The following is a 21,624-nucleotide window of genomic DNA, read 5'->3' on the forward strand; positions in this document are numbered from 1 at the left end:
TAATTTTTCAGATTGCTTGTGAAAGTTTCAAAGCAATGTATGTTACAAGTTAACAACTACTAAACTACTACCCCAAAACAAGAGAAGCTACAATGGGACTAAACTAGATCATTACTTTTTATAAAAAATAAGCAAACTCCATTTAACAAAAACTACTAAAAGACATGAAAAAGATTGAAAATTTACTAAAGGGCAAATTTTTTAACCTCTCATGCAACTTCCTGTTCTTGTTGAAATTCCACTGCTGAAAAATCTGGTTGGCTAAAATCATTGTCTTCAAGTGGTGCTGGCATGTTAAGATCTATGAACCCATTTGGTAAATTAGCTGAATTTGAGTACTCCATTAAACTATCACCACCAAGTTTTGTTGATGAAGAAGAACCTGTAGTTGATGAACTCATAATAACAAAATGTGATCTTTTGTGCCCACCTAATGCTTGACCTGACTGAAAAAACTTCCCACAAAATGGACATTCATGCAATTTTTTATCCACAATATTCTTCACACTAACAAATTTTTTCTTTGATGATTTTTCTTGTAACTCTTCCTCATAGTTTTTGTTCTTGTGAATGGTTTTATGACTACCTAAACCTTGAGAAGTTTTGAACATTTTGTAACAAATCCCACATTGGTAGCATTTCTTCCCATTTTGATTTGACTTTCTCCAAACATCTCTTGAAAGCATCATTAAACACAAAGCAATATCTTCTTCACTAGAACTATCTGAAAACAAACTCAATGACCCAACTTTTTCTTCATTATTTTCAAACATTTTTCTACTTCTTTTAGATCTTCTTGATTGGTTTTTTTCCCACTCAGTTTCACTTTCACTATCCAAAAACTCAGGATCTATTATTCTGAAGCTTTTTTTAGGATTTTCTCTCAACCCATAGTAAAAATCTTTCTGTTCCAATATTTGCTCTTCTTGTTCTTGATTTTCCGATGAACAGAGTGACAGAGTTGACTTGCTCCGGTCGCCGGAATCTTGATTTAACTGTGGAGTCTTAGGTGGAAGTGGGAGAGGTATTAAATGAGACCTCATGTGACCACCTAAAGCTTTTCCACTCAAGAATTTCTTTGAACATAGCTTGCATTTATGCTTCTCCATACTCATAGAACATTCAACAACAACAACCACAAAAAAACAGATTAGATCAAAGATTAGTTACTAATCAACATGAAGATATATAGATACATATGTGTGTATGTATAGGTTTCTCTCTCTCTCTAGGACAGAGTTGAGGAAGAGTAGAGTGGGAATGGGAACTTATTAAGGCTATAAGAGGAGCAGGTGACAAGCATTCTGCAACCAAATAGGGATAGTTTGATTCCAAAACTGCTCGAATAAAATTATCTGATTTAGAATTTACTTATTTCTCCCCGTTTCAATTTATGTGATATTTTTTATTTTTTTGTATTTAAATTATGTATATTTTGACTAATACTTTAAAAAAAAATCATATTGACGAGAAATGAAATGTAACTTTTTGTATAATTTTTAAATATCTAAATTTTAATTTTAAAATATTGAATTGATTCAATCCAATCCAATCCAACTTAACTTCAATATTAGCCAAATTAACTCTCGAAAACAAAAAATACCATAAAATTTGAAATAGAAGAAATACTCCAATGGTTGTGATGTGGTACTGATCAGTAAATAAGAAATTTCAGGTTCGAACCATAAGAATGAAACCTTTAATAGAGAACGTTTTATTTTTAAAGTAAGACTTTCCAATGAGAATAGATATTATAACCTATTTGGCTAAGAATCGGTGAATACCAAGAGTGCTCATTTTCTTTTAAAATGTGCTTTTTGGAGTGTTGGCGTATTTGACCAAGTGATTTTGAATAGCAACCAAAATTGTTTTAGTTGAAAAAAGTTATTTTTCTTCTAATATTAACAAAAGTATTTTTTAATTAATTAATCAAACAAATTTGTAATATTTAAAAGTACTTAATCAAAAAACATTCTAACATAAAATATTTTTCATAATAAGCAGATTTTAGAAATTTAATCAAATAAGTTATTCGTCGAGCGAGGCGCAAGTGAAAAATAAGAAAGAATTTATTTATATAATTTTAGATAGTTTTTCATCTTTATTTTAATAATAGAGGTAAATGACACTGCTAATTTGTGATTTGAATATTTTCATGGGACGGCAAAATGGAGTAATTTAATACTCCAATTTTGAGCAAAGCATGATCATAAGTGGATAAAGAAGGACAACTAACATGCACATGCTGCCTTCTCAGTAGAAACCTTTCCCTTTTATTTTCATTAATTATTACTACTTTTTATCTTTATGTTTTTCAGAATGTTGTACGAATCATAAGATATTTGTTGCTTTTTCATTTTTGTTAGGCTTATATCTTTTTTGTACTTGAAATTGTTAATTACTGGCATATTACTATTAGTTTGTTAGTAACTACAAATGATTAATGTCTAACTACAAATGATTAATGTCTTTGTTTTAACCTTTTTCCAAAGATTTTGTTGCAAAATTTGGATCTTTCTCACTTTTGCCTTTTCCTACTTCCTGAGAAAAGGGAACATGATCACCCGTTTCAGATCTAATTTTTGTCAAATTAATTCTAGAAATTATTTTTTCTTTTCATATTTATATATGGCTCTGAACGTATGTGTATAGACGTATCACACATAGTGCAAGTTGAAGACAAATGTTCCAAAGAAAAAAATCAATTAATCAAAAGATTATATATAATCTAACCGTGATAGAATAAAATATTAGTAACTATTTTGTCTAGTTAAATATTTTCTATTCCCTGATACTATGTAAAATTATTTTAAGGCATACTATTCACCACAAGATTGGGAGTTAATCTTGCAAATCGTAAGTATTATAACACGAATTTCGAGAACTTTGTTTGGTCATAATAGAAATAAATACATTGTGGATATGGCTGGCTTATGCCATACTAGAAGTCAAATAAACAGTTGGGGTTTGTTGTAACCAAATCAGAAGTCACTGATAATCCTCTTCTTCTCTGTTCCACCTTGCTTTATTTTCGTGTAGAGCAAAAATTCAAATTCAATAACAACAAACCCAGTGTAATCCCAACAAATTTGGTCTGGAGAGGGTAGAATGTATACAAACTTTATTTCTACTTTTGTGAGGAGAAAAAAATAAATCAAATATAAAACTGAAAATCACTCTTAACTAAAGGTTTGGATTCGAGTTCAGCGTATAGAATTTTTTTAAAAGTAGTGTTTCCCTCTTTAATGAATTTTATGCAAAAATACATTTTAATTGAGATATACGAATACCGAACACCAAACACAAAACAAGAAAATATATGAAACTAACAAAAGAAAGGTTGTTGTGTTCTCTGCTTCCTGATGACTAATTTCATATATGATTACTCGATTTTCATTGTACAAATATCACTGTATTATGGTTTATAACATAAAATACTAGATAGCTTTTTTTATAATAAGAAAGTCACATAATTTTATTTAAGTATCATAAAAAAAAAAAAAACAGATTTATTCCCTCTTAGTGATTTATAACTGTGATATTTATGCAAGGTGTAGTTCCTTTTTGGTTACAACAAATATAATTTACTGAATTAGTGAAATTACATCTATATCGCCAAAAAGAGCTGCTCTAGCTTTAGTGCGCGCTCGGAACTTGAAAATAAAATATTCAAAACAAAAGAACTAGGTGCAAAAACATAAATGGTGGTATAATCCTCTGAACTGAAAGAAAGAACTTAGATGTCTGCTGGTTTCCCATAGTATTAGACTATTAGTAGATGGAGAATTTGAACTACCTAAGTTTATTGTCCGTGATACAAATTAATGTGTTCTAATCCTTGAGTTTTATTTATCGTGCATCACAGAATCACATGGTTGATTTTGCTTTATCACAATATTCTACAAATAATCCTTTTTTTTTTTTTCTCTTTCCACATGCAAATGTTTCTCAAAAGATTAATGTGACGGCCAATTTACTTTTACCACAAGGTATTGCATTTGCTCCTCTTCATTTTCGTCAAGTTCAATCTTAGATTAGGGACACATGACATGGATTAGAATTAATAACTAAGATTTAATTGACCAAAATAAAGACCTAATCATGATTTACATAATTAATAACTTATCCATAAATATATTATAATATTATCTCTCTCTTACTATTTTAATTTTCCTACACAACAAAAATATTTTACTGTTAGGAAAATTAAAATAGAAAGAGAGAGAAAGTACTTTAATATATTTATGAATAAGTTATTAACTATGTAAATGATGGTTAGGGGGTTATTTTAGTCAATTAAATCTTAGCAAATAATTGTAACCCATGCCATGTACCGCTAATCTAAGGCAGAACTTGAGAAAAATGGAGAGACGAAAAATGAAGAGCCCCATCCCATTTTTTCAGTTGCCGTAGGGGAGATCCATATATAATGGAAGGGGAAAAAAGGTTTAAGGCACCAATTTACGGGTGAGTTGTTGTTATTGTTATTATTATTATTATTATTATTATTATTATTATTATTATTATTGTTGTTGTTGTTGTTGTTGTTGAATTTTCAATGACTTATTAGCTTCCAACCATTGCTACGAGTTGGAAATTTTAACTCCACCATCCTATTGCACCTTCAAACGACCATAAGTAGTCATTGCATATAAGGAGGAATGGATTCACATAAATTTAGTAATTTTTGTTCAAATTTTTATTTGTATTAAATATTTATTAAATATTAGTTAATATTTAATTGTAAGTATTCAGTAATTAAAAAAGCAAAAGAGAAACAAAAGTACATAAAACAAGAAAGAATAAAAGACATGAGATCACTATGAAAAAATGTGGCGGATGCGGCTGCTCCTCCGTTAATTAGAGGTCTCGAGTTTAAGTTCTGAGTATGAAATAATTTTTGGTAGGTTACGCTTCCCTAAATGTGCCCTATGTGGTGCGAATTCAAATGAATCGTCTTGTACGAAATTTTAAATCCGAATAGAAAATAAAGAAGACATAAGAGCAAATAACAACAAACGTTGCGATGCCATTACGTTTAGCCACGCCGACTGTCACGAAAAAACGTTAAAATCACATAGGTGGTGCTTTTGCTGCATGCCATTTGGCATCTGACTCTGCCTACAGACATCCATTTTATTATATATACATATAAAATAGGAACTTTGTTTACTTACGTAATATTTCTTCCGTTTTAATTTATGTGAGCATATTTAATCGGCACGGAATTTAAAATAAACAAGAAGAACTTGTGATGTAAAATAAGATACATATTTTATGTGGCTATAAATCATTACATAAAGATAAATTGTTTCAACTATGAAAAGAAGACATTCTTTTTAACACGGACCTAAAAAAAAAATAGATTCACATTAATTGAAATTGAGGGAGTATAAATTTTCAGCAAACGGATTTTAATTGATATTCTTTGAACAAGAGACAACGATGAAATCAGTCACAAGCCAATTAATATATTTAAATCAACATTAATAAATGCTTTGAGTAAATAAAGATAACTTTAGCTCCACTACTGATAATAAGTGGTACAAAAGTGTATATATATAAGTTGGTTGTTAATTTTCCAAAACATATTCATGATGGATGTAACTTAGAACCATTGATTATTCTGTGTCATGATAGTAATGTCTTTCCGAGAATTATAGTGGTGTTAAAGTTCATCCAAATCCTCAAACTAGTTTTCTATTTTTAATTTTTTTTAATTTTTTTTTGTTTTTGTTTTGAACACTGTCTATACTAGTTGGTCTACCGTGAGTATTGTGAAATACCAAACTTTACTAATTGAACTTCTAAGTTAACTACTATTAAAATATTTGAATGTTACATTTTAATTGAAATACTGATATTCGCAAGCAATATTTTACTTCCCCGAATCTTATTCTAGGTAAAATTCACGTTCAAACATAAGTTTCTTTGGATTCAATATTTCAAATTTTAACTTATTGTGAGATTCTTTCATGACTATAGTACGCTGTAGCGGTGTACATGGATCGGATTGATTTGAATTTTTCAAATACCAAACCAAACTAATTGCGTCGGGTTTTTAAATTTATAAACCAAACCAAACCAATTAAATTCGTGTTTTTCAACTTCGGGTTTTCTCGGGTTATTCCGTTTTTTCGAGTTTTTCGGGCTTTTTTTCAAAAAAGTCTTCATACAAAGCATATGACTTTTACTTCAAATATTTCTTTAGTTCTAGTAAGATACAACTACAAAACTAAGGTGTTTCTTAAGAAAATAACACAAAATGTGAGATGGGTGATGACTTCGTATTAAAATATTCAACAAAAAAGATAATAAAATCGATTAAAATAAGTATTACTAATTAATAAGCCATAAAGAAAATGACTTTAATCTAAATACTAAGTTATGCTAAAATAAGTACGGCTAATAAGTATTAATTACATGACAAAGAAAATATATTAAGTATGTATTTTTACACTCTAAACTAATTATGCAAAACTACAGAATAGATATCCAACATTATTGTCATTCCTAGTGTTAGAATTGAATTTCTTTTGTTAGCATTAGTGTTGAGTTGGTTTTGATTTGGACTTTATTTGAGTTACCAACATCTATGGAATATAAAACTTATTGGCATTTAAAATTCTAAGTTCAAGTTTAAAATAATATTATAAAAGACAAAAAACTATGAAAAAATTTAAGCAATATTTACAAATTACATTACAAATAAATAATTTTATGTATATAATATTTTTAAAATCCAATACACGTAATGTCGCAAGGTTCAATATTTTACTAAAATCAAACCAAACCAATTATGGTCGGTTTTTTTTTTTTCAACACCAAACACGTCAAACCAAACCATTCTTTGGATTTTTTTCTCGAATTTTAACTTTGTCGATTTCTTTCATGACTATAGTACGCTGAATGATTAGATCTGCAAAGTCAATCTTAGTAGGACAAGTTCATAGAAGCCCGCCTCAATTAAACAATTTTAATTATCGTAACCATTAAATGAGGATATCAAATTAATGGATATATTCGTTTGTGTGCAAGTGGCTCGTTAGAGTTGATGATTTCTTATATAATCAAGATTTGATCCTAATTAAAAGAATCTATGTATTCGTGCAAGTGTCTTAGACTTGGCTAGTCTTACGGTCACCCCACAATGTACATCAAAAATAACCGAGTCAAAAATTTTACTCCCTCCGTCACAAAATAGTACTCCCTCCGTTTCATTTTAAGTGTATTAATTTGATTAGGCATGAAGTTTAAGAAATAAATAGAGATTTTTGAATCTTGTGGTCCTAAATTGAAGATGTGTGTAATGTACTAAAATGTCATTTGAATCTTGTGGTTATAAATTTATCATGTAGGATGTTTGAATTGTCAAATTACTAAATACAGAAAGAGACACTCTTTTTGGGACAGACCGAAAAAGAAAGTAAGACACTTAAATTGGGACGGATGGAGTGTCACGTTTCGCTTCTTGATGGTCAATTTGACTAATCTTCAAAGCTAAATCGGATTAATTAATTCAATATTTTAAGATTAAAAATATAGATATTTAAAAAATATTCAAAAAGTACTATAAGTTGCAATTCTTCTCATATCAATATGATGAAAAAAAAATCTTAAAATGTTAGTTAAATTCATATAATTTGATTTTCGGAAGCAAACAAGTATTTGAGATGGATGGAGTACAATTACCCTTGCAATACTGATCGTGCCAATATGTATAACTTAATTCAACAATTTAATCTTAAGAGTCACAAATTAAAGTGCAAATCTAGGCACTTGATTGTGGTTAGGTGAATCAGTTCATAAATATACGTGTCTTGTATATATTGACTTGGATATGAACATCAAATGCACTTCAAGTTTGGTGGAGAAAAGGCCATAAATAGTCCTTATCTGTTTGTCTTTATACACTTAACCTTTAACTATTCAAAAACTTATCAAATTTGGTCTCCGTCTATTTTTTATATAAACAAACATAAACCCATAAACCTCCGTGAGATTAATGTTAAACCATTCCTCAAACTCCGTCTCTCTCTCTCTCTCCCGCTTCTTTTCCCTCATTCATTCTTTAACCTCAACTTTTTTCCTCAAGTTCTCTCTCGCTTTTCGTAACCGAAGAAAAACCGACGGAGTCCATCGGTTTTGTAAAAAAAAAAAAAAAAAAAAAAAAAATTAAAAAAACCGATGGACTCCCGTCGGGTATTTTTTTTTTTGAAAATTAAAGAATGAAATGTAGGAACTTGGAATAGAACCCGGGTATGTTCCTTGGCATTAAAAGGCTTTACCACTACAATTCTTTGTTCATATACTTACATTGATTTAATTTATCATTTATAAAAAAATTTAAAAAAAAAAAAAAAAGCGACGGATTTATTTTAGAAAATAATTATATTTTTTCTCGTTTTTAAAAATAACTATTTTTGCCAGTAGTGTTTGAGAAGAATTTTTTAAGTTTGTCTTTTTGAATTTCGGAGACTCGAGAATGACACCGATTGCCAAAATGCTCTTTTTTTTTTTTTTTTTTTTAACAAGAGGAACTCGAGGAAAAAGAAGGAGAGAGAGAGAGACGACTTTAACATAAATCTCACGGAGGTTTATGCGTTTGTATAAAAAATAGACGGAGATCAAATTTGATAAGTTTTGAATAGTTAAGGGACTAAAACCGTAAGGTGTGACCGACTATTTATGGCCTTTTCTCAAGTTTGGTGTTTGTCTTTATGGAACTCCGTCCGTCACTCTTTATGTGGCACGATTTATCAAAATATAAAGTTTAAGAAACAAGGAATATTTTTTTATTTAAAATAAATCTTAAATATTTGTGCGACATTGAATTATTTCATTTAAAGTAAAATGATATTTTGAAGTTAAATTATTTTTAAATATAGATTTTTTTTTTTTAACAAACTAAACCTGTCAAATGGGCCGGTTGAACCGCTTGTAATCGGTGACCGTTGGCAAAACCGGATTCCCTATTCCAGGTTGACGGGCACCCATTTGAGAACGGCCGGTCACGGGTTGGCAAAATTGGAACCGTTGGACGATCAACCGCCCGAATAGGTTGGACAACCGATAACTAATTTTTTTTTTTTTTTTTAAATCAACAAAAATAGTTGTTACTGGGTTATTAGAAAGTTATAAATCTATATATTTATAAATATACAATCTTGAATTTTATAATACTCATGAGTTATTAGTAAATATAAAATTTAAGTTATAATACATATAACTTAAACATATATACCTACAATATACTTATAATATACATATACTTAAGTTATAAAATAGAAAGTTATATACTTAGAAAAAAAAAACAATCTTGAATTTTATAATACTCATAAGTTGTTATAAATATATAAACTTAAGTTATAATATGTATATACACACACACACACACACTTAAATATATAATATATATATAATATACTTAAGTTAAAAATATGCTTGAAAATAAAAAGTATACAATCTATATTACATATACTACGCTTATAATATACAATCTTGAGTTTCTTAATACTTATAACCATAGGTATATATATATATATATATATATATATATATATATATATAATTTATTACAAATCCGGATTTAAGTAAAAAATTTTAAAAAAAAATTACACTGTGGAGCAACAGTTTAATAATAATAATAAAAATAATAATAATAATATAGCCGTTGAACCAACTAACCGATTTTTTGAAATCAAACCGGGCCAGTTACGGATTATAAAAACCCAACCGCTAACCGGACCCGATTAACCGATAACCGTTGGCCATAGACGATTTTTTACATGGCAATCGGCCGGTTGGGCAAACCGGTGCCGGTTCTGGGCCGGTTCAACCCGTTTGACACCTCTATTTAAACAGACTAAAAAATAAGTGTGTCATTTGGGATCTGTCGACTCTTCAGCAAAGCCTCGGGTTCAAATTTTAGGTACAAAAGTCTTTTTAATAATAATGTTTTTTTTTTCCTTTAATAGACTTACACAGCGTGACTTAGGATTAATCGATGGTGGAATACGGATATAAGAGAGTAGTATTTGATATTTTGTCTGTATGCAAGTTTCAATGCAAAAGCAATGCGTCTTTCACCTTTTTCAGAGCAGAGGGGCAGTGCAGTAATAGTACTAAAGACACTATTCATTTATTCAGTTCAAATTCGGCTGTTTATGCTTTCTTGTTTTCTTTTCTTTTAGGTAGAAAGAGGCTGATATCGTTGCAGATGCTGTACCACTGCTTTTTTTTTTTTTTTTTACTAACCTCTCCAGTCTGCATTATATCCTACTCTCTCATGTACTCCCATCATTTTTAAGTTAAAAAAAAAAAAGGTTAATATATATTTTACTACACTAATTTGAATGAAAAATATTGTCCATCATAATGTAAGTTCTCATTTCTGCAATTAAGATCTCCCAGTCTTGGAAGTACATGACACGCATCACCACCACCAGGGGCGGAACCACCTTAGGTACGCGGTGTCACTCGACACTGCTTGGTCGGTAAATTTTACTAGTACTACTATATATGATACACAAAAACAAAATATAATACCTACGTATAACGAATTGACTCTACCAGACAATATATACTTCTTCGTCTAACTGGTCAAACACATTAATAGGTTGAGGGTTCGAGGTCCTGCTTGAAGTTGTATGTTTTAAATTTTTGAGCCTTATTAATTGAATTAGGGAAAAGGGTTGAAAATACCCCCCTCAACTATGGGAAATAGAGCAAAATTGCCCTTATTTTAACTTTGGTCTCAAATATACCCTTATCATTGATGAATTGGTTCAGATTTGCCCCTCAACTATGAGAAATAGAACAAATTTGCCCCTGTTTGAATTTAGTCCCAAATTACATATCATAAATAGACTAGCTCATGTATTTGCTATATTTCCCATAGTTAAAATAAGGGCAATTTTGCTCTATTTCCCATAAGGGCTATTATGATCACTAAATGACCAGTCAACAGAAGGAAAATTTGATTGTGTTAGGTGTGGTGTGTGTCCATCAACCACCTATATAAAAGGACTGATTGTTAACTTAAATAGTATTGTAGAGTTTGGTATTTAAATTTGGGACCTTACACTAAACAAGTTGATGAAAGTATTATTTAAATGTTAGAGCAGAAAATTCAACTTGAGGTTATAGTTTCATCAACCTTTAGACTGAGCTCTTCTTTTTCTTTTCTTTTTTTGACTGAGCTCTTCAAGTTTCTACTTTTGCGCTATTCTCAATAAGTATAATTGCACCAAACCACCATCCCCACCTGTCACCATTGCACCCCTACCAAACCCCCCCCCCCCCCCCCCCCAAACAAAAAAAAAAAAAAAAAAAAAAAGAATCAAAATTTATTTCCACCATCATTTAGAAGGGGAAAAAACATACTGAGCCAGTTAGCCGCTCATATTATCTAAGTTTCAGTCAGTTAGCCTAAAATACTCTGTTTACCACAATACCAACAACAACAACAATAACAATCCAGTGTAATTACACAAATGGAATTTTGAAAGAATAGAATGTACCCAAATTTTATCCCTACATTTGTGTGATAGAGAGATTTTTTCCATAGACTCTTGGCTCAAAAGAAGTGTAATAAAAAATCATGCAACAAAGACGTTCCCCAACCGAATCAACATACAGATTTTCTATAAAAATCATGCTTATACAATAACTTCATAGATGATCAGGAATTTTTTGTATGACTTCAATGGATTCAAATTCGTTTTCTTGATTTCTTGGCTTCCACTTTTTCATCCTCTTTTTTCATTTTGTCATTGAAAGCATTTTTAACAGAAGCTTCCTCGCGGTCTCTTGTAGCATCTAGTAGAACACCACGTGACTGTGAGCGGGTTTTTCTACCAGCCGTAGTATTTCCGCCAGGGATGATAAAATTAGTTCATGAAAATATGACCCGTCTAATCAGCAAATGTGTCCCAAGTTTGGGCGAATTGTTGACCCTCACAATGATTAGTTCAGCTCATTTTAGCCCAACTATTTCAGCTCATTTAAATATTGGGATGATATATAGTCCAAATTAACCTATGAAAAATTCTATCAAATTATTTTTGTTTGATATGTTTTATACATAGTCATAATGAAGAAAAAGAAGTGTTATTAGGTATTTGCAAATTATAAAAGAATAAACAAAAAAATTAAAGCTTAGTAAAAATCGGACAATCCATTTTAGCCTAACTCATTTCAGCCCAAATTCAATCCAACTTTTGAGTGAAAATAGATATTTTATGTAAGCCAACTCCGATCCCCATAAGCATTTTTTTCGTGCGGAATGCCCTTCAAAGGCACTGGTCTTTAATTTTACCCTTCGCTAAAAACGCCTTGGTTCCGGGTTCGAACCCCTGCTCAGTCAAAAAAAAATTAAAAAAATCGCAAGGTAGAGTTTGAATTCGCAAGGCATAAGTTGGATTTCAAAATCTAAGGCAAAAAAATTTTTTATTTAGTTGAAATTTTGCAAACCTCTGCTTTAAGGCTTAACTTTTGCTTGAATAGGCCTAATTTTGCTACAACCTCTGCCTTGCGTTTTTTTTTTTTTTTTTGACTGAGCCTGGATTCAAACCCAAAAACTCGGGATATGAAGCGAAGGACAAAAATTAAAGACCACCAGTTTGAGAGAAAAAAATTAAAGACCAGTGCCTTTAAAAGGCAATCGTGCAAATGACCCACCTGTAAAAGGGCTTGGATTTCAGAATGAGGGGCTGACTGAGCGTCAATACGAGTGGCAAAGCCTTCAACCCCATGTCCTGTATGGTCGCGTATTAATCCACCTGCACCTTCTTCCTTTGTGATTGAGTTGTAAGCTCCATCCGTATTCAATTTATACCAGTTTGCCGGAGGTTTAACCTCTGTATTTATGCGAGTACTCCTAGCATTAATGCTTTTGTTGGCCCTATGTGCATAAACTCTAGCGCTTGATTGCTGATTTTGGTGTCCTTAAAGGAACAACCTAAATTAAGTCATACAACTTGTCTTAGAATTATAACAAGAGTTTCATACAACCTGTATTACAAATCTAATTAGTTTAGTTCGTGGATATTATATTAATTTCTGCATTAAATTTTCGCAATTTGACTATACTTTCTTTTCAGATCTCTGAAACTCTGCCTTGAAAGATGGAATTTAGCTACATCCCTTTCTTTATTATATGCTTATTTCATATATGCTATCTTTAAAATGAAGACAAGCTTAAAAGTCAAAATTACTTTAACTTTCAATTTTATAATTTATTAGAAAATTTATTTCACCACCATATCATTACAATGTTTTAAACAGTAATCGTCAGTCTCTCTATATACCCTTTATTTTATACAACATAAATTGCGATCTAAATATTACTAGTTTTTAAGAATTTGTGAGGCATAACGATCACCTTTCAGTTCACGGGGATCGATACACGTATAACGTATCTGTCAAGAAAATAGAAGGTAAACAAAAACAAAAACATACTATTAAAGTAATCAGTAAATTATAAATACCAGAGTTATTTAATGAAATGAGCCCATATGAGTTAATGATAGGGCAAGTGGAGTTACTTTCCGTTTTTTAATTGCTTTGGGTGGAAAAGGTAACGTATGGAAAATTAAAAAATTTAACCTCTAATGAGAATTAAAGCTTTTTTCTCAAACAAGTGCTTTACGTAATCCTCACTTTTTTCTCCTTCGGAAATATTTGCTTCTTTAATTTTCTATTTTATCCTTTTATCTTTGACTATCCAAAGATAAACCAAATATAACAGTATCATCATTAAACTCTTTGTAACAAACAAAATCCTAGAGTTGACAAGAATTTTAAAAGAAAATCCAATCACAACAATAGTCTAAATTGAGGTTATTCCAAGGAGCGAATAGTCTCCACAAGATTACGCCAAACGCTATTCCGCACCTCTCGGAGATTTCGTTGACCAATTCCACATAACTTAGATTTTGTCCATTCCTCCTTTCTAGTATCATAGAAGAACACGAACGAGTACATAAACTCCATCCAACTCCAATTGGTCTTGAAGGATGGAATCAATACAATCTCTCCGTTATGTGTGGTGGTAAATCGACAGTGCATAAATGTCTCTTTTATATTGTAGAACTCTGATGGTAGTTCAATTGTTTGCATCTTCACCCATGTTGTTTCACATGAGCCATTACTAATTAAAACATACACAATAATCTTGCCATCGTCGCGAAAGCTCTTGTGATCTAAAAGTGCAACTTCTTCCTTTATCTCCACTATAGTTGGTGGCATAAGTCCATCGCTTAATTTCACCCGGCAAGGAAACGAGGTCATGCTAAAATTTTCTTCTCCAACATTGAAAGCAACTAAGAATTCATAAAAGTCTGCAGAATAAATGACCCCGTTGATATGAACCCAATTGTTCTTTATAGGAAAAACTTTGGCATAAAAGTGAATCTCTCTCCACGACGTGTCCATCCCAAGAGTGAAGATACTCCAGCGCGGAGTTCCACCAAAAGTGGCCAGTTCTTCTCCCCTGAGAACTTTATGTTTTTTGATCGTGGGATCAAAACCCAAGTAGCAACAAGTTAATCTCCGGTGAACTTTTTCAATTGGTCTAGGAAGAAAAACATGTTGTCTTGTGAAAGGATTGCAAATAGCAACATCTTTATTCTCATTCCATAGGCAAACTAGGCCATTGAGAGATTCCATACGGTCAAGTTGAAGAAAACATGGCTCATTCAAGTACTGGAATGAGGAAAAAGCTAGTTGGACTTTTTTATGTTCTAAGTCACAACTAATAAAAGTCCTACGGGAGTAATATGGGAAACTGACAAGTAGATGATCTGATGAACCTTTTTGAAGATGTGCTTCAACGAATGAGGGTTGTGATATAAGAGAGCAAAACGATTTAGAAACGCACCTAAATCGCAATAGAGACTTGGCTGATGGAACCCTTGTGAGAATATCAAACATAATTTCCTGGGGAATATGTGAAGAATTACCAGTGGCAACAACCTTGTTCCCCTCCATGTATACTTGGTTGTGGCAGAAGACAATAATTAATTGTTTGAGAAAAGAGAGAACCCAGAATATATTATTTACATATGAAAAGTGCTAGTATAAAGGTCACCTTTTGAGCTCCGACTAGGGTTTTCGGCAACCGTAATATACTAGGGTTTTGTGTTCTTTTTTATGTTATTTTCCCCCTTTTTCCTTTTTTGATTTCTTTAACTTCAGAAAATAAATTTCCCTTATAAATAACTGAATTTAAGGAAATTATATAATTAAAGTGTTCCTTTTATAGCAAAAAAAATATTTTTGATCTATCTAATTTGTTTTTTCTTTTCTTTAAGTAAGGTGTCTTTAGTTTGGGGTGCCAAAATAATGTAACCCATCATTATGTAACCCGTACAATCTCTCTCGCCTACTGCTGCTGCTGCATTGAAAGATTACATTTTTTTGCGCGGAGTGCCCTTCTTTTGGGGTGGTCTTTAAATTTTGTCCCTCATATTTGAAATGTTTAAATTTTGCCCTTCGGCTAACACTCATAGGTCCCGAGTTCGAACCCGCGCGATCGAAATTTTAAAAAAAAATCGCAAGGCGATTTAAATTTCGCTATCCGCCAACGTACACTTGTTAAGGAATTACACATTTTATCACGGACCGGCATACTCGTACCTTATGGGCGGACTTGGCATAAGTATGCGTTAGATCAACTTTGATAATTCCTTCACAAAGTTATGCGGTGGGGGCATACTTTTAATGGGCAAACTTTTATGGGACCGGCATAACTTTGTGAAGGAATTATCAAAGTTATGCGGACCGGCATACTTATCTAAGTCGCCCATAAGGCATAAGTATGCGGATCACCGCATAACTTTGGTAATTCCTTCACAAAGTTATGCGGTGGGGGCATACTTTTAATGGGCAAACTTTTATGCGGATCCGGCATAAACTTTTGAATGAATTATCAAAGTTATCTGGGACCGGCATACTTATGCCAAGTCTGCCTAAGGCATAAGTATGCGGGTCGGCATAACTTTTTGGTAATTCCTTCACAGTGTATCTTATTGGGGGCATAGCGAAATTTAAACTTGCCTTGCGAATTTTTTTTAAAATTTTGATTGCGCGTGGGTTCGAACACGAACTATGGGTTTATGCGAAGGGCAAAATTTAAAGATTTCAAATATGAGGGCAAAATTTAAAGACCACCCCAACGAAGCATCTACTGCAAATTGCCGAAAGATTATGTACTCGAGAAAAAGCCCTAGTCAGCTACAACACAGACGAGTTATGGATGTCATTAGAAAATTGGCTGATGCTAGATCTTCCCCAGATGCTCACATGGTTGTTGCTTTCGTTAGCGGTGCATCCATTGCTTATTTTGTCAATCGTTGGTGGTTGACACCATATGTGGAAGAGTACAAGAAGACTCTTAAAGAAACCGAGGAGAGTGCTAAAACTCTTAAAGAAACCGAGGAGAGTGCTGCTAGGACTGCTGCACTTAGGAAGTCCAAGTGATTATTCGAATTCTAATTTTCTCGAGAGTTCTTTGAAGCAATGTATTATTTCTTGTACGAATCTATCTGTTTGTATTTGAACTCATGACACATTCCAGCTTATGTATAGCTGGAAATTAAAATTATTAATGGGTGGATGAACAATTTAAGAATTAATTCGGAATTAGAGTGTGTCTTTATCTTTGCTTAGGAAAAAAAAAATATAACATGTACAACCCGCTCAAACTAAAATGGGTTGGTTATGACTCATTAATTTACACATTTTGACCTAATCCATATATATTGTCCAAATAAATTTGAAAGTTTGGACAAGTTAGGTTATGATTCGTTTATTGATTTTGACTTATTTTGACTCGTCTAATTTAACACGACACTCCTGTTTAACATATTTGAATATCTTCAAGAAGTAATGTTGAAGTGTTCGGTGGGCCATTGATTTTAGACGAGTGTACAATGAAGCTTACAAAAATATAACATACTTTAAAGTTTCGACAAGTAGATTACGTTTTCTCTAAGATATAGTACGTACAATGATATTAAAGGTATCTCAAAGTCAAATTAATTGCAAATTAAAAAGAATTGTTTGAAGCTCCAAATTGATCTAAACTTATAAAGCTCCAAATTGCTGAAGTTCCTAAAAATAAAAATAATAAATCGTATAGATATGATCATTTAAATCATGAACGTGTCATAGTGCGTGATTAATTAAATCATGGAAAGCTAGAATAAACAAGAAGTTCTTCTTCATCTAATAATTCGAGCTTTCGATATGGACTATGAAGCAATAACTGATAATAGTGTTGTGTGACTAAATTAATACACAAGTTATACTCCATATTTTCCTAATAAATCAGCGGGTTATTAACCTGCTCAAAGGTACTTGGTCTGAAATTAATTAGAATTAAAGAAAAATTAAGCTGAGTGTTTATTTGGAGATCTAATTTGTCAATTTTGACCCAACTATCCACTCCTTATACTAATTATCCGTCCGCCTATTTAGAGCCTGTTTGGATGGGCTTATGCCTATAAAATTTGTTTGACTTATAAGCTAAAAAAATAAGTTGGGGTAGTCTAACTTATTTTTTTTGGCTTATAAAAATTTGTTTTCAACATATAAAGGATTTCTTTTAGATAAGTTAAGTCAAATGGGCCCAATTATTTTTTTGAGCTTATTTTAAGCACAAAATGACTTTAAGTTTGGCTTGACCAAACACTCAAAAAATTATAAGCAACTTATAAGCAACTTATAAGCCAATCCAAACGGGCTCTTAATTTGCAAGATGCTCTGCTTTTTGAATCTCTGTCTCCCATGGCTTCGCCATCTCTTTCTACATTTTTCCTAAGCTCCCCAACTCAACTAACATTTTTCCCTTCTCCCCATATTCCTCTTTCTCCGCTCCTTGAGTCTTGGATCTTAAGTTCCTTTTGGGGTTTCTTTCTTGTCTTCTACTTTTTCTCTTCCATCCCTAAAATGTCAACATCAATTTATATATTCTTGTTCTTTGAATTTCTCAAAAAAAGAACCTTAAAATTGATTGAGTGAGTATTTCAGTCAAAGGATATTGTTGGGTTGTCTCAATTTTTATGTGTGAATCTTCAAAAAAGGCAGAAATTAGGGTTTCTTTCATCTGGTCCATTCTATATTTTTTTAATCAATTCTTTTGGATATAAGTATTTGGTCTTTGTGTTTGTACATTTTTGTTAAAGCAAATGCTTTGGAACTTTCCCTCCTTAAGTGATTTCGGTATCTCTTCCTCTACAAGAGCATCGCACTTGGTCTGCCTTCGATTGTAGAATAATTCTATCAGAAGAACGAAGAGAAAAAAAGAGAAACTTTTGAATTGTTATAAATTTCTGCAATGTCGTTGTTTCCACATCAAAGGCCATTAGGCGTTTAGTTGCACATCAAAACGTGTTCAAACAATAGTTGGGGATTGATAAGACCAGTTAGAGATTAGGAAATCATGTTCAAGTTCAATGCTTGAGTATAAGAATGTATATGTAATACATATATATAGATGTAATGTATAATAGTGTATAATGATGTATACATAACGTTACAAAGGAAGTTAAGCAACTTACATATAGCTATACAGAACATATACATTATCTATACATTGCAATTTAGTTGGTTTCATGTGTTTATGAAAAACATATGCATATATACAAAGTATATGTAATGTATATATAAAGCTATATAGAACAAATACTTTATCTATACGCTGATGAACAGTGGGCTACATCAGCTGCAAACTAGATGCGTGGACCGTATATATGGGTTATTTCCCCTAGAATTAATGGGTTAAATAGTAGGTCATAGCCCAATCCACTCAACTTTTACTAAGTTCTAATTTCTTTGTTTGTTTTCTTTTCTTATTATATATATATATATATATATATATATATATATATATATATCATACCAAAAAGGAGGTCTTTTTTCAAAATATCTTGATAAGAGTTTCTCATGAATTAACCCGACTTTTCGATGAAGAAATTGCACGATTTGCCCTTCAAATAGGCTTGTCTTGAATTTGGTCCTTTAAATGGGTTGGTCTTTAATTTTTGCCTTTCAAAATCGAACTTATGCATAGCGGGGCACAAGTTCCCTTAGGGCGTAGATATAACTTGTGGATATTATGTTATGATGCAAAAATATAAGAGATAATTACACCCTATGTTAATTAGGGCAACAATGCTACCAAAATTGACCCATTTTTTTAAATCTTACAAAAATGACCCACTCCTCCCCCTCTCTCCACCCACTCCCTCTCTCTCCACCCACTCCCTCTTTCTCCCTATCTCTTCTTCCACCACACAAATTACTATCGTTTTAAGCTCTTAGTACTAATTAACGTAAATTCAAATTCCAATATTAAAATGGACGAGCCAGTGCAGAGCATTGAAGAGCTAATCTACATTTCTCTCTTACTGCATTCAACTATTAAGTCGATCACTATTCTTTCAATATTATGTGGGCATCGTACAATAATTATAATTCACAACATCAAAGTTTATAATTAGAGATACAATTTATTTCAATAATTACTTTCTAATGAAATACACAAATATTAGCAACAATACTTGGAGTAATTCATTTTTTTAAATACAAGCCAAGTACATGACAAAGCTCAATTTTGACATTTATATAGTTTAAACTTCGAAGTTGTCTTTAATTTGATTCAAGGAGTTTCAATTTTTTGAATAGAATCTGTTGTTTGAAGCTAAAAATGTGATTATCCATTGATTTAACATGAACAAGAAGCAGAAACTCCATTAGCGTCCATTGTTGAAGCTCGAAGCTTCAAAGTTTGAAATCGGGTTTCCACAAATAAGCTCCATTTTAAGTGAGTATTGTTGCAAACGATCGGGTACGTATTGAGGAACCTAAATCTGAAATTTAGGGTGATGTGGTGTAGCTTTTGAGGCGTTTTGGATGGATTTGGTGCTTGGCTTCAAGGAAGAAGACGAAGTTAGTTTTTGTATAATAGTGTATAATTATGTATATGGATATATGGGTTATAATATTGTATAATATTGTATATGGGTGTATATGGGTTATAATATTGTATATGGGTAGTTTATGTATATACATGTACAAATATGTATACACCTTCAAACACTTATATACATAATGTACTTGTCTTTTGTATATAAGTGTATAGTACTGTATAAAAGTGTTTTTAGATTAAAGCTTTGCAATGTTAGTTTCAGGCTATTTTTTGCCAATATAAGTGAGCAAATTGTATATTTATGAAATTTCCCCAAAATATAAACTTATGCCATGTGGAAAGCTATTTGTCTTGAAGGGTAAAAATTAATGACCAACACAAATAGAGACTAAAGTGCAAATGACCCTTTTAGATGAGCCGAATTGGGCGAATCAATATGTGGGCTGAGTTGATAAAGGAGCGGACCATTAACTCCTCCAAACTTGGACGGGTCATGATAACAAAGATTTATTTCTTGCCAATATTCTTCGGTTTTCTCCCTTCACCTCATAGATATCTATAATAGTAAAGGTGTACTAATTCGATGAAGGTCATTATATTTTTCCTACATTGTATCATTGCATGAATTGATATTTCACGTATTAAGACGATTGGTACAATTTTCTTATTCCAACTAACTGGTACAGAGATGATTGAAATATTTTAGAACTTCAATGGCATGTTCTCTAAGTAATTGAAGAGCACACCATATATATAAAACATTGGCAGAAATCATGGGACAACATTTATGCGTCATGAAATCTAAATACTTGATTTCTTGACCATGCATTGTTTCAAAATTACAAGCAGCTTGTTATATATATATATATATATATATATATATGCGCGCGCTCTCTTAATGTTCTACATAAGATTGAGATATTTTTGCGTGGAAGCTTTGTTGCTCAGTCAGCTGTACAGATCGAGGGAGTCCACGACTTCAAGATATCCATTCAAAGCTTAATTTAATTCCCATACTAATACTAATAATTTTTCAGAATTTATTATTAAGTGACAGAGTTTTCCTAATTTCTAGGACTCGTGCATGCAAAAGATTGTAATTGAACTATTTACTCATTCCTTCCAAAAGAGAGGAATCATTTAATAGAAAAATAAGGGGGGTAAAGAGAAGCAAAAGGATGAATAGACCTACCACAAGGAAATATAGTACAACAGCTATCCATGTCCATGAATTCTTCAAGTTATCTTGTAATGTGTTACTTAAGCCGAGGTCTTTCTGAAACAACCTCTCTATCTCCATGAGGTACGAATAAAGTCTGCGTACAATCTACCCTCTCTAAACCTCACCTGTGAAAATACACTAGGTATGTTATTGTTGTATTATTTACAACACTTTGTCTCTCGCCATTAAGCTCAACACTTGTCTCTCGCCCACCAATATGGGACAATTCAATACCACTCGAACTCTCAAGCCTGTTAACTCGAGCATGGATAAGATAATGTAGAGGCCAAAGGTGGAACAGGAATTGGGTGAGCCTGAATCTGATATTACTATAAGAAAGTGAATTTTGAGTCTAACTCAATTTCAAAAACTAGTTCAAAAGGTGTAAACCATCTAAAAAGATAAATTTACCTCCTACTCACCGACCTGATACAATTCAACATGGGAGTGTGATTCGAACTCATGATCT

At 31.9% G+C, this 21,624-nt stretch overlaps 2 protein-coding genes across 2 annotated transcripts; both read right to left on the reverse strand.

Moving 5' to 3' along the window:
• LOC132069435 (zinc finger protein ZAT1-like) lies at positions 1-1,291 on the reverse strand. Its single transcript, XM_059462779.1, has one exon. It carries the CDS (start codon positions 1,113-1,115, stop codon positions 210-212), a length of 906 nt encoding a protein of 301 aa, XP_059318762.1. The 5' UTR covers positions 1,116-1,291; the 3' UTR covers positions 1-209.
• A 12,551-nt stretch (positions 1,292-13,842) lies between these two features.
• LOC132031829 (F-box protein At5g62510-like) lies at positions 13,843-14,991 on the reverse strand. Its single transcript, XM_059421723.1, has one exon. The coding sequence runs from the start codon at positions 14,989-14,991 to the stop codon at positions 13,843-13,845; it is 1,149 nt and encodes a 382-aa protein (XP_059277706.1).
• Between the last annotated feature and the right edge of the window lie 6,633 nt (positions 14,992-21,624).

This window comes from Lycium ferocissimum, chromosome 9, assembly GCF_029784015.1.
Source record: "Lycium ferocissimum isolate CSIRO_LF1 chromosome 9, AGI_CSIRO_Lferr_CH_V1, whole genome shotgun sequence".
NCBI classification, from domain to species: Eukaryota; Viridiplantae; Streptophyta; class Magnoliopsida; order Solanales; family Solanaceae; genus Lycium; species Lycium ferocissimum.